The sequence below is a fragment of the Bubalus kerabau genome, chromosome 8 (genome assembly GCF_029407905.1).
Source record: "Bubalus kerabau isolate K-KA32 ecotype Philippines breed swamp buffalo chromosome 8, PCC_UOA_SB_1v2, whole genome shotgun sequence".
Taxonomy (NCBI): domain Eukaryota; kingdom Metazoa; phylum Chordata; class Mammalia; order Artiodactyla; family Bovidae; genus Bubalus; species Bubalus kerabau.
The window spans coordinates 69996066-70020932 of record NC_073631.1 but is presented as its reverse complement, the minus strand read 5'-3'; the positions used below and the strand labels follow the sequence as shown (position 1 = coordinate 70020932).

At 42.9% G+C, this 24867-nt stretch overlaps 1 protein-coding gene across 1 annotated transcript in view; it reads left to right on the top strand.

Annotated features, from left to right (window-relative positions):
• The window catches only part of CHN2 (chimerin 2), a 338827-nt gene that overhangs the window by 213887 nt on the left and 100073 nt on the right, over positions 1 to 24867 (top strand). Inside the window, exon 6 of the mRNA XM_055590490.1 lies at positions 122 to 407. Within this exon, the coding sequence (XP_055446465.1) occupies positions 122 to 407 (286 nt within the window). The remainder of the gene's footprint in view (positions 1 to 121; positions 408 to 24867) is intronic.

The following is a 24867-nucleotide window of genomic DNA, read 5'->3' as shown; positions in this document are numbered from 1 at the left end:
TCATGTCAGGCCCTTAGCCCAGTGTCTGGCATTCAGTACAGATCCCAGAAGTGTTAGCTGACACTGTCACCCACTGACCTGGTTTCTAAAACTCTTGTGATCTCTCCTTCCTCATGGGCAGGTTTGGAAATCAGACCTTAAACTACAGGCTCTTCTATGATGGAAAACACTTTGTGGGCGAGAAGAGGTTTGAATCAATTCATGATTTGGTCACAGATGGCTTGATAACACTGTACATAGAAACAAAAGCTTCAGAATACATCTCCAAAATGACAACAAACCCCATCTATGAACACATTGGATATGCCACTCTACTCAGAGAAAAAGTATCCAGAAGGCTAAGCAGGTCTAAAAACGAATCAAGAAAAGCCAGCGTCACAAATGAAGAGCACACACCCGTCGAAAAGGTAAGCCACGCGTGGGATGAAAACAGTCTCTCTGTTTCTAATCTATGCTGAAAACCCGGATGCTTAATTCAATATGTGATTTGCCAGACTGTTGCAGGAGACCAACACACTCCCATCCAAAAAACCTTCGAAATTTTGTGCTAAAAGAGACCTTGGAAATCTGATTTCAGTTCAACTCCCTCATTTTCCAGATGAGGACAGTGAGGTCAAAAAAGTCCGATGATTTGCCAGAACTCCTAAGTCAGAGCCAGGACTTCCACTAATAATTGTCTGTGAGTTTATTTGAAGTTTGAAAGAAAAAAAATCCTTTAAAAAATTAGTGTTTTATGATGAAAATGGTCACTTGTATTTTTAATTGCCATTTGCAGTGTCACTGGCTCCATCTCCAGTTCTACCCAGAGGGCCAAATACATAGTATTTGTATTTGCTTCTCTTAGGACTTGATGACCATGTGTGATGCACAGGTCAGTGATCCCTCTTGAATGTGGTCTTACCTAGATAACAGATTTTATTGACAGATATAGGGGCATTAGCCGTGATGATGGCTATATCTCTAGGAGACTTGGAAAGATATAGTCATCATCACTGCTAATGCCCCCGTCTCTGGCTCTATCTCTGGGAGGCTTGTCCTTTGCCCCAGAGGAGGAGTTGTTGGGCCTCGTCGAGGATGAGACCCTCCCAAATGGGTGATGCTCAAGCTGGTGGCACTGTAGCCGGATGTGGCGAGGAGGGTCTGATTTTCCTCTCCAGTAAGTTGCTGTTTATGTGAAAGACACCGCTGCAGTTTGCTAGCAGATTTTTTGGATGTGTCCCTTCAGGAACCATCTGCTTTGACTGGTCCTATCTGTTTTCCACTGAAACAAAGTGACAGCCAGCCATGCCAGTCAGCCCCCCTGTGTCTGTGCTGAGCCTAGCTTCTCAGGTGAGCCTGGACTGGGGCAGATAGAAAATGAGCGGGGTTGAGCAAGGCTCCTTCTGGTGTTTGCTAATCCTTAATTAAATCGGAACAGCCCCCCTCCTCCCCCTGTTGTCCAGTGTGAGCAAAAAGCAGAGGAACCTCAGGTTGACTGACCGGGCTTCAGCTTTGGCGACGGGGATGCACAGAAAGCACCGAGGGCAGGAGGAGAGCAGAGGATGGCAGGCGGGCCTGCTGGCAGACAGGGCATGATCCTAATTGATTTGCTAATTGAGCTTTAGAGCCTAGGAGAACCTGCCTCAGAATCACGTCAGTTGAGCAGCTGGCCCATGAAAAAATCATTTGCCATTTTAATTTTATAACTCCAGAGTCTCCAAAGCACCTGTTTATTCTTTGGCAAATAATTGATTTGGGAAATGATAGGGTTCCTGATTGTTTACCTTTCAACAGAAGAGAGAGGACTTGTGTCCCAGCTTTCTGGGAGTTTGTTCCTGTCTAAACAAAAGCCGTTCCTTAGTCTGTTTGCAAAAATCTGTTCAGAAAGTAATTTAGAATAGAAAATCCAGAAGCCGACTTTCCCGGCCATGACACATCAGAAGATGAATTGTAAAATAAATCTCTGAAGTGGTGTTTATATTTCTGAATTGGAGAGAAATGCCACCCAAAAGGCAATCTGTTACAACTGCAGACAACGCATTAGAACATTTCCAGGAGAAGAAGTGAATAGGAAGTGACTCTGGTGTATTCGGGATGAGAGTTTAGATCCTGGGTATTGGAATTGATATTCGTAGATTTTTGTCATCCCCCAAGAGGAAAGTTGGGTCACTAGGAACTGATATTTCTAGATGGTAGTCCCATAAGGAAGCTTACATGAAAAAATATGTCCTTTCTTGTAGGGCATTTTGTATTTATTTATTAAAATTAAATTTTAGAGAAAATCAATCATCAGATTAACAATTACTTTGAGTGAGCCGCCCAGTACACTTTTACCTTTTTCAGGAAAAGGTAGATAAAGAAAGCATTGAAGGAGGAAGTCCAGACTCAGTGAAAGGTTTGATGGATGGGCAACGGTGGCGCCGATTTCTTGGACGTTAATGGTGCAGTGGTTGACTTTCCTGGAGGACACTCCCAGCACTGGGTCTGGTCATTTGCTGGGGGTCACTCATTTTGTTAGTGGATTGTGAAGTAACTTCATATGACTCCATCTGTTTCTTTCTGACCTTATTGACAAGTAGAATTATTAAAAGTCTCAGTCTTGCCAGAAATCCTATTTCCCTTAAGGGCAGGTCAGTGGACTGTTGCCATGGCGGCAGTGACTCAAAAAGAGGTGGCAGAAACTTGAATGGATTGACTGAGAAATGCCCGGGGCACCTGTCTGCTTCAGTAATGGCATGTCTTGAGGGTTTTAATGAGTGAAATGAGTAGGCTTCCTAATATTTCTCAAATCCAGACAACCCAGCATTTCATTTTCCAGAGTACTTAAACTTCATCTGTCCACTTATTTTATTGATCATTTCCAAATGAATCCAGAGATATGTGTAAATCTGAGAATATTAACAATGTTAATTGGCAAAAAAGATATTACCTACCCTATCAAATTTGAGTGGTTTCCAGATTTACCTCCTGTCAAGGTGGTTAGCAGTGAACTTGATTTTAATAACTGGAGACGAGGCAGGGAAAGGAGAGGGTGCAAATGTAAAAACAAAAAAACACTGTGGTGGTTAGCCGACGGGGATCTGTTTCCCTTCTGATTCTTTAACTGATTTTTAAAACATTACTATATGTAAGTGCCACCATTTGGTGCATTTAATTAAAATGGTCATGCCCGGCATCATTTCTTTTATGAAATTAATTTCAGAAATTATTCCATAGATTGCTTGTTTACTGATCTCCAGTACCTGTGCTGTAAACAATGTAAGAGTAGCAACAGGATTCAACATCAGTTCAGACTTTTGCAGTTGGTAAACAGATTTCACGCATGTGAAATAATTTTCCACTTTATCCTCAGAGCAGCTTTGCCAGGTACATAGGACAGGAATGATTATCCCCATTTTATTGAAAAAGCCACAATGGCAGGACAAGGAATCAAACCCAAACTTGGTAACTCCAAGTTCAAAACTTCTTAAATCTATGGAGCAGCTGGACCTCATTCTGTTCTTATTGCCTTAAGCAAAGTCCTTTGCTTTTGACCATCCTGAGTCAATTGATGGTAAGAATCTCTTAATATTTACATGTGTTTTTGAAAATACACTGCTATTACTAGCTCTAATAAGTAAATTGTCTTGTAAAGAATTTTATTATTAGTGAAAGTTGCTCAGTCATGTCTGACTCTTTGCAACCCCATGGACTATATAGTCCATGGAATTCTTCAGGCCAGAATTCTGGAGTGGGTAGCCTTTCCCTTCTCCAAGGGATCTTTCCAACCCAGGTCTCCCACATTGCAGGCAGATTCTTTACCAGCTGAGCTACAAGGGAAGCCTTGTAAAGGATACCTGACTGAATCAAATATATGTGACAACCATATTTTCAATGAAAAATGAAAGTGAAATTGTTAGTCACTCAGTCATGTCTGACCCCATGGACTGTAACCCACCAGGCTCCACTGTCCATGTAATTCTCTAGGCAAGAATACTGGAATGCGTAGCCATTCCATTCTCCAGGGCATCTTCCTGACCCAGGGATCGAACCTGAGTCTCCCTCATTACAGGCAGATTCTTTACCACCTGAGCCACCAGGGAAATCCCAATATTTTCAGTAACACATATTTATTAAGTAAAGTTACTTGCTGAGTTAAATTGTATTTATGCTTTACTGGAGAAAAATCATTTGTACTCTTGGTGTAATACAAGCACACTAAAGAATATAGTTTACCAGTTAATCATTTCCCTAATTTTTATAATAGCAAATGTCAGAAAATGATCTAAATGCCCATCAGTTGGGGATTATTTAGAATGTATTATGGTACACTCATATACAGGACAGAGACGGCAATGGCACCCCACTCCAGTACTCTTGCCTGGAAAATCCCATGGACGGAGGAGCCTGGTAGGCTGCAGTCCACGGGGTTGCAAAGAGTCGGACACGACTGAACGACTTCACTTTCACTTTTCACTTGCATGCATTGGAGAAGGAAATGGCAACCCACTCCAGTGTTCTTGCCTGGAGAATCCCAGGGACGGGGGAGCCTGGTGGGCTGCCGTCTATGGGGTCACACAGAGTTGGACACGACTGAAGCAGCAGCAGCAGCATATACAGGAATATCATGCAATCACAGAAAAGAAAGAGGATGTTCTCATATGGATTAATCTGAAAGTTAATTACTCAGGGTTATCAAATGCAAAAACAGATATAGTATGCATAGTATGGTTTTATTTACGTAAACCAGGAAAAAAGATTTTACATATTTTTTTTCTAGGAAAATTATAAAATACCCCCCAAAGGATGATGAGCTAGTATGAGGACTGCCAGTGGGGAGTGGGAAGGGGGCATCTAAGATATAAGGGTGGAAAGGAGACTCCTGCTACTATTTTGTACTCTTTGAATTTTGAACCATGATAAATCCTATTCAGAAAATTAATTAAGAAAATAATGCATTATGTCCTAAATTCACATACATTAAAGCAAAGCCTGAGTAAAACATCCTCCATACTCATCGTGTTACCCCACCCCCACCCCCTGCCCCTGGATCCAGACTGTTTTCCCATCCCTTCTGACCGGTCCCCTTCCCCATCCGGTTAGCTGTTTCTTTTTTTTTCTTCTTCTTTTTTTTTTTCTTTCATTTCTCTTTTGGATTGTTAGTAAAGAGGCTGTAGTTAGCAGCCTTTCACTGAAGGTTGAAGACGGTAATTATAGCGTAGGACCTAAATCACGAAACAGAGTGTGGCGTGACTATGCCTGGAAATGGGCTGACTATTACTTCCTCCCGACCTTGCCCCCTGCCCCCCTACAGACCCCTCAGCGGTGCTCCCCTGGGGCTCTTCCCAGCACCCCCCCAATTTTACATGCCTTTTCACCCCACCCCACCCTCCTTGCTCAAGCTGCCCCAGGCCAGCTCCCAGATTCCTCCCACTTTCCTAGGCAGCAAGGAAGGCTCTCTGGTTTCTGCTTGTCTTGCTGTGAAACTAGGAGAGTGGCCTTGTCTGGAGTGAAGGACTCTGAGCCCTCACCGTGAGGACCGGCACATCTTAGGCCACCAAGATGGTGTATCTCCCTCCGTGTTCTCTCTGCGCGGCTCCTGCTGCCCCTGAGCCGCTGGGGCATTGTGAGAAACTAGAGCCTGGAGGAGGAGGGTACTGGAGACCGCCTCGTGCATCCCCTTTGTTTTATACAAGAGGACACTGAGGCACCCAGCTCCTTGGTCTGGTGTATTTCAGGGACATCTAGAGGTCACAGAGGCTTGGATAGAGAAAAAAGAATGCTTTAAAATAACCTGCCCCTTAGATGTTCTCTTAAAGTTAAGCTCTTTGAGGAGCACAAGTCATATGTACAGGACTCCCAAGTGAATGAATGAAAAGTGAAAAATGAATTCAGAAGGCAGTCTTATATGTGTCAGGGCCCAGCAGGAAATAGAAGACAGATTCACTGGGGTTTTGAAGAGAAGTTGATTAACATGAGATCTTTCTCAAGGACTGGCAATGGCGGGAGCTGCTGAAGGGACTGGAGGAAGGGACTGGAGGAAGGCACTGGGGTTCCTGGAGCCTGATGAGAGCTGGAGAGGAGACTGCCACCAGAGGGGGCTGCCACAGAAGGTGGGGGCTGAGAGGGGCTCCTGTAGGGGGCGCTCCTATAAAAACAGAGCTCCCACAGGAAGGCGATAGAGAGAGACCCCTACAATCAAGCCAGGGTGTGAGCCTTGGGTGCTGCGCCACTCAAGAGGCAGGGGGCAGTGGAAGAAATACCTCATCTTCTCTCTCCTCCCGCCCTGCGATCTCCTGCCTGTATCTCTCAGTGGACAAACCCCACTGGAAGCTAGAGGACAAAGGAGCCAGGGATACAGTTAATCAGTTTCCCCACCACAGGCAAAAGCAGGACAGGATTGAATTTGATGCAAGGGATGTGGCAGAGAGTAACCAATACAACAGCAAGTGATGAATAGAATAAAATCTGTGCAAGCAGTGTGTTAACCTTGTTCGAATTCTATTAGAATGTTGGTTCACCAGGTTCAGAAACCATGATCGACATTAATGCAAGTTTGTGAGGTATCCCTTTATGTGGATGGGCTCCACCACTGCGCCCTTACGGAAGAGGTCTTGGTCCTGGAGGTTGGAGAGGCTTTGTGATTTTATCAAGGACAGTTGATTCAAGCATGGTGTCACCCATTGCCCTCCCCAAGCTTAGATGCTGCATCCGTATGCCAAAGAAAGAGCCTGCATTGTTCACGTATAAGGCATCCTGGGGCTGGAAAAGACGTTCATATGACAGGCTCTGGAAAACCTGTAGAACTGCTCTGCAGGTGGTCCCTTGGAAATATAAAAGTGGCATAACCAGTCTTTTCTCGGGAGAAAGGATAAATGAAGATGAGCATAACTTAGCTAGTAAAAGTGACAGGTGCAGTAATGACTCTGATCATCCATCTTCCTCCTCGCACACACGGCATCATAAAATGGAATGCAATATAATGCTGTAAGAATGAATGGATTTGAACTTGGATTACATTTGCTCATGAAACCAGGTTTTACCAGAGTGTTATTTTAAATCAGAATCTCCTGACAGTGTGAAACTTATCGTGCAGTCTGAAAAAGAGCTGATTTGGCTAGGTCAGTGGTTCTCAAACCAGCTTCAAATTAGAATCACCCTGGGACCTTTTTTAGAAAAGACCCATGTTAACCCCTCCTGACTTAACTGAATTAAAGCCTCTACTGGTGAAGCTCAAGCCTATTTTTAAGGTTCTCCAGATGATTCTAAAGTTCTCAACCCCTGGTTAGATGAAAGGTCAGATGGGGAAGTAAAGGTTATCAGATACTTGGGGAAGCATTTTCTTTTAAGGACACCTGTCCCACTTTCTTTAATGCCTCTTCTTTTTCTGAGACTCTTTTTTGTTCTAATTTAGGCACTGGCATTCTTTCTCACCTCTACCTCTGCATAAAAAGTCCTCCATGTAAAAATTCTTAAGAGTAGACTCTGGTGGTTCTGGTTACTCAGTTTGGTTCAAAGGTTTGTGCATTGTTCCTTTTTCCCTGAGTCCTTTTCCTGGATTATTGGCTAAAATTTGAATGATGGGGAAAATTAAATGTAGGATGATTAAGAGAATTTAATGAAGAAACAAGGAAAAGTCAGTGTCTCTTCTTTAGGTGCTATGTGTGTGTACTTAGTCACGTCTGACTCTTTGTGACCCCATGGACTGTAGCCCACCAGGCTCCTCTGTCCATTGAATTTTTCAGATGAGAATGCTGGAATGGGTTGCCATTTCTCTCTTCAGGGGATCTTACCAACCCAGGGATTGAACCCAAGTCTCCTGTGTCTTCTGCATTGCAGACAGATTCTTTACCCACTGAGCCATCAGGGAAGTCCTCTTTGGGGCTAGGAGGTGGTTTTCTTAAGACAAAGTTTATAGGACAAGGATTCTTATCTGCCCACTGGGGAGTTTTCAAAGATACCAATGCCTGGGACACACCCGCAGAAAACAGATTAAACTACTTAGGACAAGAGCTGAGCATCTGGAGTTTAGATTCTCTGGGCGATTCTGATATGCAGCTAAAGCTGAGAATCTCTGCTATAGAGGAATAACTAAAATTGAGTTACGTTGTTTGGTTCACTATCTTTTATCAGAGAGTTACTCTTTTTTTTTTTTTCTTTTTACCATCCCCTCGCTATCAGTGGTCTCAAGATAAGAGATTTACAGGAACAAAAAGAAAAGTTATCCTAATATATTCAGTGTGTGTTAGAAGAAGATGGTTCCAACCCTCCTCATTCATCCCCATCCAAAATCTCTCTAGAATAGAGCTCAATGCAATCCTTGTTGGAATATTGTCTATGCAAATAGTGCCATCTAGTGGCTCAGAAAAGAGTAACATGCTGGCTGCCATCTCAAAAGACCACACTTAAACAGATGTGGGAGTGATGAGCAAGAACAAATTTTTTGCAGTGAATCCACTGAATTGACCCGATTTCCTCAGGTTTTGTGGCATAAATCGGGCTATGCAATGGCTAGGGGGTATCTGTTTTGTGGTTCATGTTCATTCTTTGTGTAAGCAGATAGACAGTTCTGCCAGCCTGGGACACTTAGATGTACAAAAAGCCCCAGTGATCTTATTCACTGAGATTCTGGTCTAGAGACACTAGAAAAAAATTTTTAATTTGTTTATTTTTGGCTGCAGTGGTTGTTCATTGCTTTGTGCAGACTTTCTCTAGTTGTGGCCGTTAGGAGCTGCTCTCTAGTTGCAGTGTGCCGGCTTCTCATTGCAGTGACTTCTCTTGCCGCGGAGCATGGGTTCGAGGTGCACAGGCTTCCGTAGTTGCAGCTCCGGGGCCCTAGGGCGTGGGCTCAGTAGCTGTGGTCTATGGGCTTAGTTGCTCCACAGCATGGACCAAGGATCAAACCTGTGTCCCCTGCATTGGCAAGCAGATTCCTATCCATTGTGCCACCAGGGAAGTTTAAGATGCTCAAACTTTTTGACCTCAGGGTCCTTTTGTACTTTTTAAATTACCGGGGACCCCAAAGAGTTTTTGTTTATGTGAGTTATATCTGCTGGTACTTTCTGCTTTCAAAAGTAAAACCGAGAAAAAAAATTAATTCTTTTCAACATCACGATGGTAAAGTCATTCTGTTTGCATAAATAACGTATTTTTGTGACAAATAACCCCATTCCCCAAAAAAGAAAATGAGAATATTGTACTTGTTTCACAATTTGTAAATCTCTTAAATGTCTGGCCTAACAGACAACATCTTGATTCTCACATCTGCTTCTGTGTTCAACTTGTGATTTATATTGCTTTGTCTGAACTATAGGAAGAAGCTCTGGCCTCGGACATATATGTCATTGGCAAAAGGAAGGATTTTTTTAACTTTTTATTTTGTATTGGCATATAGCCAATTAACAATGTTGTCATAGTTCCAGGTGGACCACAAAGGGACTCAGCCACACATATACATGTATGCATTCTCCCCCAAACTCCCCTCCCATCCAGGCTGCCACATAACATTGAGCAAGAGTTCCATGTGCTATACAATAGGTCCTTGTTGGTTATCCATTTTAAATATAGCAGCGTGTACATTTGGGTTTTTTTACCTCTTTTTTTTTTTACAATAGAACAAAACAAGTGTAGTTTCTCAAAGGTTACTTGCAATGTCAGTCAGTTGAAACAGGCAATTAATAAAAATAGTTTTGACATTATGGGAACTCTGAGAGGATCACCCAAACATCAGTGGACCACACTTGGAGAACTGCTGCTCTGGGTAACCACTGGATGGACAAAAACACACCTTTTAAAGAAGTTTCTATTTGTACATCTCCAGAGAGGTATTTGGGAGGAATGATTGTTCCACTTGTATCCCCTTTGACTATGGGGGTGAAAGCTTCTGTTACCCGGGACTGTTGTCCACCCTGCAGGGAGACTGCTGAGTTTGCCCTGTTTACAACCTCTGAGTTCTTCCTAGGGGCCTTCCCTGGGGGTGGACAACAGAACTAATGCGGGGGCCTCTGTCACTTGGAAACAGCTTTCCAGGTAATTCTGGTGCATATTCCAACAAAGAACCAGCCACCTGCTCTTACTCCTTTCTCTGTACAGATGAGAAACTGAGGCCCACGTCTCAAGGTTACATGGTGACTTCAAGCACTGGTGGGACGAGACGCCACCTTGGGGAATCCCATTATTCTCCTTCCTTGGCCTGGTGCGGGGTGTCACCCTCTTTCTTACTCCTCTGGCCCCTCTCCTTCCACCAGCCGTGCATCCGTCTGGTCAGGACTTACCAGTCTCCCCACCTCTACTCCCACAGTGAGGAGCCGTCTTTTTTTTTTTTAACTTTACAATATTGTATTGGTTTTGCCATATATCAAAATGAATCCACCACAGGTATACCTGTGTTCCCCATCCTGAACCCTCCTCCCTCCTCCCTCCCCATACCATCCCTCTGGGTCGTCCCAGTGCACCAGCCCCAAGCATCCAGTATCGTGCATCAAACCTGGACTGGCGACTCGTTTCATATATGATATTATACATATTTCAATGCCATTCTCCCAAATCATCCCACCCTCTCCCTCTCCCACAGAGTCCATTAGACTGTTCTGTACATCAGTGTCTCTTTTGCTGTCTCGTACACAGGGTTATTGTTACCATCTTTCTAAATTCCATATATATGCGTTAGTATACTGTATTGGTGTTTTTCTTTCTGGCTTACTTCACTCTGTATAATAGGCTCCAGTTTCATCCACCTCATTAGAACTGATTCAAATGTATTCTTTTTAATGGCTGAGGAATACTCCATTGTGTATATGTACCACAGCTTTCTTATCCATTCATCTGCTGATGGACATCTAGGTTGCTTCCATGTCCTGGCTATTATAAACAGTGCTGCGATGAACATTGGGGTACACGTGTCTCTTTCCCTTCTGGTTTCCTCAGTGTGAATGCCCAGCAGTGGGATTGCTGGGTCATAAGGCAGTTCTAGTTCCAGTTTTTTAAGGAATCTCCACACTGTTCTCCATAGTGAGGAGCCGTCATTTTTGCCACCTAGCACTGTGCACTGTCTTTTGGAAAACTGTGCCCCAAGCCAACTCCCCCGACGCCTGCAAGTCTCAGTTTAGGTGGGTGGTTTAAGGCTGATCCAAGGGGTCACATTTCCATGGCTTCTGTGGTTGGTTCAAGAGTGGGCATGTGACAACTCACATCCCATAAAACCAATAAACTTGCACTATGAGTTCCCTGAAGAAGGCCCTTCTACCCTCTTTCTTCTGAGCTGGAGTCAACAGAAAGTAGAGACTGGGTGGCTGAAGCCTTCTAACCATCACTTAGAGCCAGAGAAAGTGGAGCCGGGAAGTGAGGTGAAAGAAACTGAGTCCCAACCAAGGGAATGTTTCCGCGGAGTTTAGGAGTCTGCTGTATTTGTAATCAGAAGCACTCTAACTCACACTGCCCCCACCCCCTCCTTCCACATGCTCATTCTGCACTCGCTGCTTGTTAGTGTTATCAAGAAAGCTCAGACAGTCACACTCAGGGTCCATTTTAATAGAATCATACTCACTATTCTTTCCCACGATGACATTAAATCAGAAAAAGGGGCATCTTGTGTTTACTGAAATGGGTAGGAATGTAGCACCTGGATTACCAGGTGGACATGAGAAATAACCCCCAAACCACCTCTGGGGTTCACCTCTCCTTCTCTTGGCCCCTGGCTCTGAAGAAGTGGATCTGTAGATTTCTTAATAAAGACATGCACTTAAATAAGATTATGGCAATCTGTTAAAGAGTCCTAGTGAACTCTGATGAACCAAATTGTTATCTGCTCATGGCTTTACCAGTAAACCTTTTTTTAACAGAATGGGAAGAAATGTGGCCCCATCTGTAGCATAGGATCTGGCCAAAGGGAGCCTCTATTGAATAGGAGACCTCCCAGGTTATCAGTAACACAGAGGATATGAATTGGAAACCTGCAGACCCTGAAGAAAGAAAGATTGAAATTCCAGTTGGAGTCTTTATGAATTAAAAGCTTAGCGTATAAGAATGCATAGGATTATTTCTAGACTAACCATGGAGAAAAAGAAGGATTTTTTCCTGGATAATTTCTACTGACAAATGGAAGTGAGATTGTCAGAGCTACCTCTTAGGTGATTTGTGTCTGTTGCCTCTGAAACAGGTTGCAGAACTGGCATTCCTCATTCCTCAACAATGAAATGTCTGGCTGGGTTTTATGACAACAGTTTATAAATGCCCTCATTGGTTTTGTCTCTCTTTACACATAATCACTTTGAAGTTTCCACAAAGTTAATAATTCACTTTGTACCTAGTCCCCATGTATGAAGCTAATGGTGTCTAACCATCAGAAGAATGAAGTTTACAAATACAGCTTTTATGGCTCTCATGTGATTCAGTGACTTAAACAATTATTAAGGAGTCAAATGGCTGTCTTATGTAACAGATTCTTCCTTAATACTCAAATTGAGAGTCAGAAATAAGATACAGAAAGATCCCCAACATCCTTTAACAGAGTAGGGCTAGTTATAATTTATCACAGTTTATATAAATCCCATGTAAAACAATTCATGATATAAAATAATTCTAATACTTGTAATCTTGAATGATTGTAGGAAATTTATACTTACCAGAAAAAAACTTTGAATTTATCAAGCATGGCATAGATTTTAATCCATTATAGAGCTATATGATTTCATTCAGCTTCATAACAGTCTTTAAGTTTTGAGTTCCTATGCTTTATCAATAAAAAAGAAAAAAAAATATATATATATAAACCCCTAGTTGGGAAGGCTCAGGGATAGCCTCTAGGTCATAACACTAGTAACTTAATTAGAATCTGGGTTGGCTGACTTCAAGGCTGCTATCCTGTCTAGTCTACACACCGACAAGGTAAATTATCTTGCTTTGTGTCTAATCTGAAAACTGCTAAACAAAGCGCTATATTGGGAATTGTTTCCCTCTTTAGATACCAGTCCTCCTGTCTCTCTGTGGTATGATTCTAATCATCAGCTGCTCTGGACTAATTTGTTCTTAGGAAGAAATATGTCTGGCTAAGAGAGTTCCTTAAGAAGACAAGTGTTCATTACAGACAAATATGCCTACCTCTGTGATTATTGAATGAAAATCCCTCTGTGTCTCTTTAGTCTGAAGCTCTATAAATTTTAAAATTATTCAGCAATGTTGTCAAGCTCAATATGTGGCCCTCCCCTAAATCCCAAAGTGACAAGTATGAAATGCATGCTTCAGCAGCAAGCCAGCATCTCACACCTTCCAGCTGTGATGGAATAAATTGGAATGAGAGGAACTGAAGGCACAGTTACCCTCATGGATGTGAGGAAGTACTGCCTGACCCCGTCCCCCCAGCTTTGAAGCACTGCCTGAACTGTGGGGCTGTAAAATGAGATACATAGAGTTTTTAATTTACTGGATTCTTTCTTCCTCCAGTAAATTAAGTGTAAAAATCAACCAGGTAACAAGAAAAGGAAGAAACACTAGCATTTATTGAGCTTCTATCATGTACAAGGTGCTGGAGAGGGTGCTTTGGGTTTCTGCCCTCATAATGGCTCTGGGCAGGAAGAACTGGGGCGATTGAAGTAACTTATTCATGACCACAGGCTTCCTAGGTGGTGCTAGTGGTAAAAAACCCACCTGCCAATGCAGGAGATGTAAGAGACCCTGGTTCGATCTCTGAGTTGAGAAGATCTCCTGGAGGAGGGCATGGCAGCCCACTCCAGTACTTCTGCCTGGAGAATCCCATGGACAGAGGGGCCTGGTGGGCTACAGTCCATAGGGTCACAAAGAGTCAGTCACAGCTGAAGTGACTTGACACGCATGCACGCATGTATTCATGGCTACTCAGCTGGTGTGTGAGCCAGAACCCAGCCCTTGGCTCTCTTGATGTGGAAGCCCCTTCAAGAGCTCCCTGCTACCTGAAAGTGAACTCTGGGGTGGTACACAGCGCCTGTGATGACTTTGTCCCCTTAGCCAGTCAGCCTGCACACGTCTTTGCCCTCATCTACTTCGTCTCCCCAGCCTGGTCCATGAGGTGAGCACATGTGAACCATTAACATGTCCTGAGCACACCAGCTGACGTCATGCCCCTCAGCCTTTACTGAGTTTCCTCCAACTTTCTACAGTGCCACCTTACTCAGCCAGCCCCCGACCCTGACCCAGGGAACTCCACCTATCTTTGTGGATCAAGCTCAGGCATTTTCCTACCTACAAAGTTTCTTCCCATACCTCACCCAAGCCTTCCAGGACATGCTTTCCTTTGGCCACCTCACTATCACTTAGATATGACTCTGAATGTACTTAGTGCGCTGCACTGAAAAGTTTGCTTGTTTATTCATCCTTAATTATCTATAATCAATAACAAATAAATATTCACTGAGCACCTAACCTGTCAAACATTGTTCTTCTCAAGGCTGACAAATCACAATTACAACAGGATCACAAATGACATTAGCGCAGTAAGTGAGCCCCTGGGTCTTTGCTTAAAAAAGAAAAACCAAGGGAGAGGCTCTTGCTTCTCTGGAGTTGTTTTGTGTGTGTGTGGTGGGGGCGGGGTGGGTCAAGAAGGACGGGTCATGGTGGAGAGTTCTGACAGAATGTGGTCCATTGGAGAGGCGAATGGCAAACCACTTCAGTATTCTTGCCTTGAGAACCCCATGAACAGTATGAAAAGGCAAAATGATAGGATACTGAAAGAGGAACTCCCCAGGTCAGTAGGTGCCCAATATGCTACTGGAGATTAGTGGAGAAATAACTCCAGAAAGAATGAAAAGATGGAGCCAAAGCAAAAACAACACCCAGTTGTGGATGTGACTGGTGATAGAAGGAAGGTCCGATGCTGTGAAGAGCAGTATTGCATAGGACCTGGAATGTTAGGTCCATGAATCAAAGCAAATTGGAAGTGGTCAAACAGGAGATGGCAAGAGTGAACATCGACATTTTAGAAATCAGTGAACTAAAATGGACTGGAGAATGGGTGAATTTAGCTCAGATGACCATTGTATCTACTACTGTGGGCAAGAATCCCTTAGAAGAAATGGAGTAGCAATCATAGTCAACAAAAGAGTCTGAAATGCAGTACTTGGATGCAATCTCAAAAATGACAGAATGATCTCTGTTTGTTTCCAAGGCAAACCATTCAATATCATGGTAATCCAAGTCTATGCTCTGACCAGTAATTCTGAAGAAGCTGAAGTTGAACAGTTCTATGAAGACCTACAAGACCTTCTAGAACTATCACCCAAAGAAAATGTCCTTTTCATTATAGGGGACTGGAATGTAAAAGTAGGAAGTCAAGAAACACCTGGAGTAACAGGCAAATCTGACCTTGGAGTACAGAATGAAGCAAGGCAAGGACTAATAGAGTTTTGCCAAGAGAACGCAATGGTCATAGCAAACACCCTCTTCCAACAACACAAGAGAAGACATCACCAGATGGTCAATACTGAAATCAGATTGATTATATTCTTTGCAGCCAAATATGGAGAAGTTCTATACAGTCAGCAAAAATAAGACCAGGAGCTGACTGTTGTTCAGATCATGAACTCCTTATTGCCAAATTCAGACTTAAATTGAAGAATGTAGGGAAAACCACTAGACCATTCAGGTATGACCTAACTCAAATCCCTTATGATTATACAGTGGAAGTGACAAATAGATTTAAGGGATTAGATCTGATAGAGTGCCTGATGAACTATGGATGGAGGTTCATGACATTGTACAGGAGACAGGGATCAAGACCATCCCCAGAAAAAGAAATGCAAAAAAGCAAAATGGCTGTCTGAGGAAGCCTGACAAATAGCTCTGAAAAGAAGAGAAGTGAAAGGCAAAGGAGAAAAGGAAAGATATACCCATTTGAATGCAGAGTTCCAAAGCATAGCAAGGAGAGATAAGAAAGCCTTCCCCAGTGATCAGTGCAAAGAAATAGAGGAAAACAACAGAATGGGAAAGACTAGTAGAGATCTCTTCAAGAAAATTAGAGATACCAAGGGAATATTTCATGCAAAGATGGGCACAATAAAGGACAGAAATGGTATGGACCTAGCAGAAGCAGAAGACATTAAGAAGAGGTGGCAAGAATACACAGAAGAACTGTACAAAAAAGAGCTTCACGACCCAGATAATCATGATGGTGTAATCACTCACCTAGAGCCAGACATCCTGGAATGTGAAGTCAAGTGGACCTTAGGAAGCATCACTATGAACAAAGCTAGTGGAGGTGATGGAATTCCAGTTGAGCTATTTCAAATCCTGAAAGATGATGCTGTGAAAGTGCTGCACTCAATATGCCAGCAGATTTGGAAAACTCAGCAGTGGCCATAGGACTGGAAAAGGTCAGTTTTCATTCCAACCCCCCAAAAAGGCATTGCCAAAGAATGCTCAAACTACCACACAGTTGCACTCATCTTTCATGCTAGTAAAGTAATGCTCAAAATTCTCCAAGCCAGGCTTCAACAGTATGTGAACCATGAACTTCCAGATGTTCAAGCTGGTTTTAGAAAAGGCAGACGAACCAGAGATCAAATTGCCAACATCTGTTGGATTATCAAAAAAGCAAGAGAGTTCCAGAAAAACGTCTACTTCTGTTTTATCAACTATGCCAACGCCTTTGACTGTGTGGATCACAGCAGACTGTGGAAATTCTTAAAGAGATGCGAATACCATACCACCTGACCTGCCTCTTAAGAAATTTGTATGCAGATCAGGAAGCAACAGTTAGAACTGGACTTCAAACAACAGACTGGTTCCAAATCGGGAAAGGAGTACATCAAGGCTGTATATTGTCACCCTGTTTATTTAACTTCTATGCAGAGTACATCATGAGAAACGCTGGACTGGATGAAGCACAAGCTGAAATCGAGATTTCTGGGAAAAACATGAATAACCTCAGATATGCAGATGACACCACACTTATGGGAGAAAGCAAAGAACTAAAGAGCCTCTTGATGAAAGTGAAAGAGGAGAGTGAAAAAGTTGGCTTAAAGCTCAACATTCAGAAAACGAAGATCATGGCATTTGGTCCCATCACTTCATGGGAAATAGATGGGGAAACAGTGGAAACAGTCAGTGTCCGACTTTATTTTTTTGGGCTCCAAAATCACTGCAGATGGTGACTGCAGCCATGAAATTAAAAGACGCTTACTCCTTGGAAGAAAAGTTATGAACAACCTAGACAGCATATTAAAAAGCAGAGACATTACTTTGCCAACAAAGGTCCATCTAGTCAAAGCTATGGTTTTTCCAGTAGTCATGCATGGATATGAGAGCTGGACTATAAAGAAAGCTGACTGCCAAAGAATTGATGCTTTTGAACTGTGATGTTGGAGAAGACTCTTGAGAGTCCCTTGGACTGCAAGGAGATCCAACCAGTCCATCCTAAAGGAAATCAGTCCTGAATATTCATTGGAAGGACTGTAGTTGAAGCTGAAACTCCAATACTTTGGCCAGCTGATGCAAAGAGCTGACTCATTTGAAAAAACCCTGATGCTGGGAAAGATTGAAGGTGGGAAGAGAAGGGGATGACAGAGGATGAGATGTCTGGATGGCATCACTGACTGAATGGACGTGAGCTTGAGTAAACACGGGGTGATGGACAGGGAGGCCTGGTGTGCTGCAGTCCTTGGAGTCGCAAAGAGTCGGACATTACTGAATGACTGAACTGACCTGGGTGGGGGGCGGGTGCAAGGGCATGCTGTGCAGCATATGGGATCTTAGTTCCTCAACCAGAGCTCGAACCCTTGCTCTCCCTGCATTGGAAGCATGGAGTCTTAACTACTGGACCATCAGAGAAATCCCAAGACTCGTACTCTCTTAAGTGGATCTTTTAAGCAGCTCCAGCCTTGGTTTATGAGCTGATACACTTCCCTTTCTTTTTGTTCTAGTGCTGGTTTGGGTAGAATTTCTGTTTTATACAGTCAAACAAGTTTTAATGGAATCACAAGGCAAGAGGCCCATGCCTGGTAGAAAAGGATCTTCCAGAAAAGGGAGATGTGTGGGCAGAACCTGGTAACAGGGTTGTAAACAGCAGGCTCCCAGGAGACAAGAGGGTCAGGTAGGGGAGGGGAGACTGATGAGACGGGTGAGCTGGAGAAGGGTCATGGAGCCTTCAGAGATACAAGCTTTAGAAAGGTGAGTTGATGCCAGCACAGAAGGTGGACTGGATGGAGGGAGACGAGGGCAGTGTAGGAGGCAGATGCAGTAACACTTGCATCTACATTTTCAGTTTCAGAAGCCATGTTGTTGTTTAGTTGCTATGTCATGTCCAGCTGTTTGCAACCTCACTGAACTCTAGCCCTCCAGGCTCCTCTGTCCATGGGATTTCCCAGGTAAGAATACTGGAGTGGGTTGCCATTTCCTTCTCCAGGGGATCTTCCTGTCCCACAGATCGAACCCGCATCTCCTGCATCTCCTGCATTGCCATTGGATCCTTTACAGCTGAGCCACCTGGAAAGCCCTCCCAGAAGCCACTAGCTGTTGGCAAACTTTTTAAAGTTCACCTTTTCCATTTTTTAAGTGATGACACTATTACTAAAGCTAGTTATCATCCTACTCTTCCCAGTTACAGAAAGTGCAAGTTTGGTGAGTGATTTTTCACAAGGTTTTCAATGTTGGGATGCAAGGGGAAGACTAGAAGCCCAGTGCTGCCCTTCTGTGCAGGAACTGGATCCCACTGAGCTGCATCAGCCCAGAGGGCTAATCTGTCCAGGACGTGACCTTCTCTTCCCCAAAGCCCTCTCTCAAGGTCCTTTAAAGAGACACTCAGAATAAGTGCCTGTTAAATTAATGTGTTTGTATTCTTCCCTCATCCCCTCCCACACCAATAAAGCAAGCAATCAATGCCTGCCTTTCTTAAAAAAGCTGTGGCCTTGAAAAATAATCAATGTTGAATTTGGTGAGAAAATAAAAATACTCATTAACTTGGACTTCACAAATCCTAACCTCTAACATCTACAAAAAAATTACCTACTAATTAAATAGTTTAGAGGATATTAAAATGTAAATGCGTATTATTTAAGAGAGCAAAGGTTTTCTTCCAATTTGATGAGTGTGTAACAGCTCAGAATGGGATAGTAAGAGGTCAGCAATGTTTCGGCTGCTAATCACATTTTCTCTAGTCCAGTGTTGCTCAAATTTTAGCATACATGAGAATAGTCTGGAATGTTTGTTTACACAGATTTTCAGACCCCCTCCATCACTGATGATGCAGTAGGTATGGGCTGAGGTCTGGCTTCCCAGAAAATGCAGAAACTGCTGATCCAGGGACCACACTTTGAAACCACAGATCTAGTCAGTAGAGTGTGTGTGTGAGCGCTAAATGGTTTCAGTCGTGTCTGACTCTGCGACCCTATGGACTGTAGCCCACCAGGCTCCTCTGTCCATGGGATTCTCCAGGCAAGAATACTGGAGAGGGTTGCCATGCCCTCCTCCAGGGCATCTTCCAGACCTAGGGATTGAACCATGTCTCTTTCATCTCCTGCATTGGCAGGTGGGTTCTTCACCACTAGCACCACCTGGGAAGCCCAGGCAGTAGAATAGGACTGTTATTAATTGTATAAGCTTACCCTGCTGCTGCTGCTGCTGCGTTGCTTCAGTTTGATAAGTAATATATATAATCATTATATATTACATATAGAATAAATATTCTTGATTGTATCTATTATTTATCAACTATTGTTTTCCATAGTTTCAGAATTAATAATACATACAAGTATTATATGTTGTTATATATTACATTAATATAATAATATAATTAATAATATATTAATATATAACAATATATTATTATATGTTGTTATTTATATATAATACACAAATATTATATGAAGAATATATTAACAGTATAGAATACAATATATGAAGAGTACATTTCTATATTATGTATCACATATATATTTATATATTATATATTAGACACATAATTATATCTATTATTAATAAACTATTAATATTTTCCCCTAGTTCCAGATAATGTAATATATCATGTATATTACATTATTATGTTATAAATCCTAGTATATACAATATATTATGTATAATATAACATTGTATATTATATGTTAATATATTTATATTGTAGATATAATGTAATTATTGCATATTATAATATGTACTGTGTGTATAATTGGGCTTCCCAGGTGGTGCAGTGGTAAAGAGTCTGCCTGCCAATGCAGGAGATGCAGGAGGTGCAGGTTTGATCCCTGGGTCAGGAAGATCCCCTGGAGGAGGAAATGGCAACCCACCCCAGTATTCTTGCCTGGAACATTCCACGGACAAAGGAGCCTGGCATGTTATAGTCCATGGGGTCCAAAAGATTGGACACAGCTGAGCAGCTGAACACACACATGTGTATAATTATGGGGGTGTGTGTGTGTGTGTGTGTGTGTGTGTGTGTGTATAAAATTCCCAGCATTTTTATACCTACTTTCCTAGAATATAAGCAAACTGCATCTCAGGTGTTCCCCTGAATAGTCAGTGCCTTATTTCCCACAAAGCTGATTCTCAACAGAGGCAAGGACCGTCGAACTCTCCTTGGGGCTCTCCCGAGCCCTCCTTTCCTGCCTTGTCCCCACCCCGTATGTCTCGCCTTCACCTTTTTTAGAGCCCAGCTGTGTGCTGCTGCGAGTTGTTTGAGGCTGGTCTCCCCTGCTAGTTAGGAGCCACTCATGGTCCAGGTCAATGTCTTACTCCGTTTTGTGCTCTCACGGGACTGACAGCCAAGGGACTTGTTCTTAAAAGATGATCAATGTTTGCTGAGAGGTGAAAGGAAGCAAGGAAGGGTAGAAGGAAGGAATTTTCCAAGTTGGCCATTTGTCTGTGAAACATTCTTACTGTAACTTTCAAAACTAGAGAAGATCCACTAGGTAGAAAACCTAGAATTTATTTAGGTTAAACCATATGAAACTGTTGATATTTGAGTTTTAACCACAAGAAGGGCAGTTTCATGTGGCTTAAACTAATATCTATTTAATAAGAGTGCTTTTGAACCATGATAAATATAAGACAGTAAGATGCTGGTGGACTGAAGACCTGAATTCTGAAGAGCCGCACAGGGTAATATCAGAGTAATAATACAGGTTTGGCACTAGGTGGCAGGTTTTTTAAATTTTCTAAGTGATAACTATTACTCCACGTGTGTGTGTGTGTGTGTGTGTGTGTGTGAATGTAAAAACGATATTCAGGGGCAGACATTTTGAGGGTTTGCTGGTTACTTGTTAGCTAGATAGTTTGAAATAAGCACCCCTGTTCTCTAGCCAGCCCCGTGTTCTGAACCTACCACCAGATTAACACTCAATATAGGAGAGCAGATGGATCCTATATCTTTCTTGTACTTTCAGCAAAGGTCAGCTGGGTTCCTTTCTCTTGCACAGGAATAATTCTGCCACAGCCAAGTCTGTACTGCTGGGCTGTTCAGGAGATCCTCTGTCTATTCAAGGGCAGACCCCTTGCCTTCCTGCTTTGAAGCTATTTTACTGCCTCTGAGACAGGTCACCAGAGAGAAGAAGGCTCTGGAAGGACATGAAAATCAAAGTATAGCTGGTAATAGGTTTTGTGCACAGAGGAAGTTGAGGCCGTCAGTTTCAAATAACGAGCTTCATGTCGTCATACTCCTGTCACCCTAACCACACAGAAGAGAAGTGACTTTGGGGACACTAGAAGCTCCTAATGACCATGCCTCCTGCAGCTTTATTTCCTCCAGTGACTTACTTTGGCAGAGACATTTTTGCTCAGAAGATGAACCAAAAAGTCAGAAATAACTGTGGAAAAAGCTCAGAGGGGTGTATGGTTGCATACATGGTTAGCATGTATGCAAGCACCTACAAAGGCAGGTACTTGCCTGTGCAAGTCAAACACTTGGAAGGTGCTGGAGAATTCTCGGTCACCGAGGGGGTCTGATTCCTGGCCCCTGGTTTGTGTGAGAGCAGTCCTGGTCCTTACCATGGCCGCGTTAAAAAGAACACAGATCCTTGAAAATCAGCCAGCATTCTGATCTTTTCTTTCGGGGGGATGACCTAAAGGACTTTGGGAAAGTCAACAGCCTTTACAATTAAAACGCTGTCCGAGAGGCAGAGCACAGAACTTGCAGGCAAATGTTCGGTGACTGTTAACATGGTGACTACTGAACAGGGATGAAAATTTACTCCACGTGTGGACATAAAATTCCTCACTGTGACAGGAAAATGTGCAGAGTTCTCCTTTGAAGTATCTATACTCAATTTAAAAAATTTTTAATTGGAGGATAATTGCTTTACAATGTTGTATTGGTTTCTAACGTACAATAATGTGAATCAGCCAGTAAAGAATCTGAGATGGTAAAGAATCTAAGTAAATAAATATATATACACACACACACACATACATATATATATATATATATCCCCTCCCTATTAAGCCTCCCTCCCCACTGCACCCTCATCCCAGGCCTCTAGGTCATCACAGAGCTCCAGGCTGGGCTCTGTGTTATTTAGCAGCTTCCCACTAGCTATCTCTTTTACACATGGTAGTTAAATTTTAAGTCAGCAAATATTAAAGGTCAAAGTTCATATACTATCTGTAGTAGTTTCCCAAGTGAGGGATTTGTAAGTGTTTTTCTCTTTGAGGGATACATTTTGTTAGTTTTATTTTAAGCATGATTTTAACCCTTGCTGTTATTGATCCATTTTTAAAAGAATGATGGAGGTGCAGTTGAGAGCAGGGGCTGGGGAACCACACTGCCCTTTGGTCAGCTCTGTGGCCTGGGGCACATCATTTATCATCTTTCAGCCTGAGGGTCTTCTTAAGTAACCCAGTGTTGGTGAAGAATATTGTGGGACAGCAGCTGCCACCTGCCAGGTGAGCTATGAATTCCAGCCACTGGTATACTGCTGGTTTAGAAAGCGGTTCCAGAACCTTAGTAAAATATGGAGTTTTACTTTGAAGTGAAAGTTGCTCAGTCATGTCCAACTCTTTGTGACCCCATGGACTATACAGTCCATGGAATTCTCCAGGCCAGAATACTGGAGTGGGTAGCCTTTCCCTTCTCCAGGGGATCTTCCCAACCCAGGGATCGAACTGGAGTCCTTTAGTGAGTGATATTTCTTATGTGGTTCTGATCAAATTTTAAAGTCATTTCCATGTCTAATAGCCCATCTCTCTGGCTGTTGCTTTAATATGACTGTCTCTTCATTTCTAGAGGAATAGCCTCAGCTGATTTTCCTCCAATAATTTAAAAAAAAATACCAAGAGGGACATAAAGTTACTGATGTTTTCTTTCTTTTTTATATGTATTTATTTATTTGGCTGTGCCAGTTCTTAGTTAAAGCTTGAGGAACCTTCAGTCTTCGCTGTGGCATGGGGAATCTCTAGTTGCAGCATGTGGGATCTAATTCCCTGATCAGGAATCAAACCTGGGCCCCCTGCATTGAGAACATAGTGTTTTAGCCACCGGACCACTAGAGAAGTCCTCTGATGTTTTCAAAAAGGAATATTTATTTAGAAAAACCAAACTCATAGTAAATTGCTTGCTTTATACACATAAACCCCTGGGAATCATGTATGTTTCTATGAGATGTTAAGGCTATTATTACCTGTGGTCAAGTCATGTTTGTATTTTACAAAGATAAACAGGTTTCTTTTGTGCAGTACTTCTCAGTAGGGTCATATAAGAATCTCCATAAGGAATTAGGGATGAGTGGTTCCCACTGTATTTGTCCATCAAACCCTTTCAGTGCTGAGCATCCCTTCAGATTGATGTTCTGAGAACACACGTGGAAAAAGTGGGACCAAAGGAAATGGAAAATAGAGGGAAGGTTTCCTCATTCAAGGATCTGCTTTGTAACTTGTACTGTTATGGTTCTTTTTATATATTTTTATATGATTTTTATATTTTTTATATATTTGCCTTGTTAATTCCACTTCCTCCTTCAGTCTGCTCCAGGCCATGTTCTTGAGTGTGCCTGTCCATATGAGGCCCTAGCATAAACATAATGGAAAAGACCTTGGGACTGAACTAAGAGCTCCAAGGGAACGCCTACGTTCTCTGAATCACAGGACTTCACAGGACTCACAGTGGAGAGAAGAGGGCAGTGACACTGGCATTGATTTCATGCTTATTAGATATCACTTCAGGGATGGCCCCGCTGTAAGAGTTATCTCACTTGATAATTGATTGGTGCTTGATGGCTCAGTGGGTAAAGACTCTGCCTGCAGTGCAGGAGATACAGGAGATGTGGGTTCAGTCCTTGGGTTGAGAAGATCCCCTGGAGGAGGGCATGACAACTCTCTCCAGTATTCTTGTCTGGAGAATCCGATGGACAGAGGAGCCTGGTGGGCTACAGTCCAAAGGGCTGCAAAGAGTCAGACGTCACTGACCGTGTTACTTAGCTTAGCTTATAATGTACCGCCCACTTTCCCAGCCCTGAGTGGGCTACTGGCAGAAGCCTTCTGCTGAAGAAAGGGGCTTTTGCCCAAAGCCACATCTTCCTTATTAGAGGCAGTCCACATCCAATGACCAGTTAACACAGAGGCATAAAATCTCAGCTCATTGCCCCAGTCCAGGACAACTCTCAGGACCAGCCGTGCTTCAGAACTCCCTGGGTTGGCTGAGGCCTTTGTCAAAATTGCATCATAGCAGCAACATCTCCCCTGCCCAGTCCTGCTTCCTTTCCTTCTCCTTAGGCATTGATTCTGAGAGTACCCCCTAATAAACTTCCTGCACCTTGTGCTCACCTTGGAGTCTGCTTCTCATGGAACTTGACCCACAATAATCTCACAGGGAGTATGAAATCTCCGGCTACAGACTAGAGGTGGACAGTAACCACTCTATCTTCCTTGCTGCCTAATAGTGGTATCTTAGTCTTTGTCAGTTCAGGGATTCCCCTTCCCTCTTCTTCTGAGTTACACCCTTCCCATGGGACTTCAGGAGTT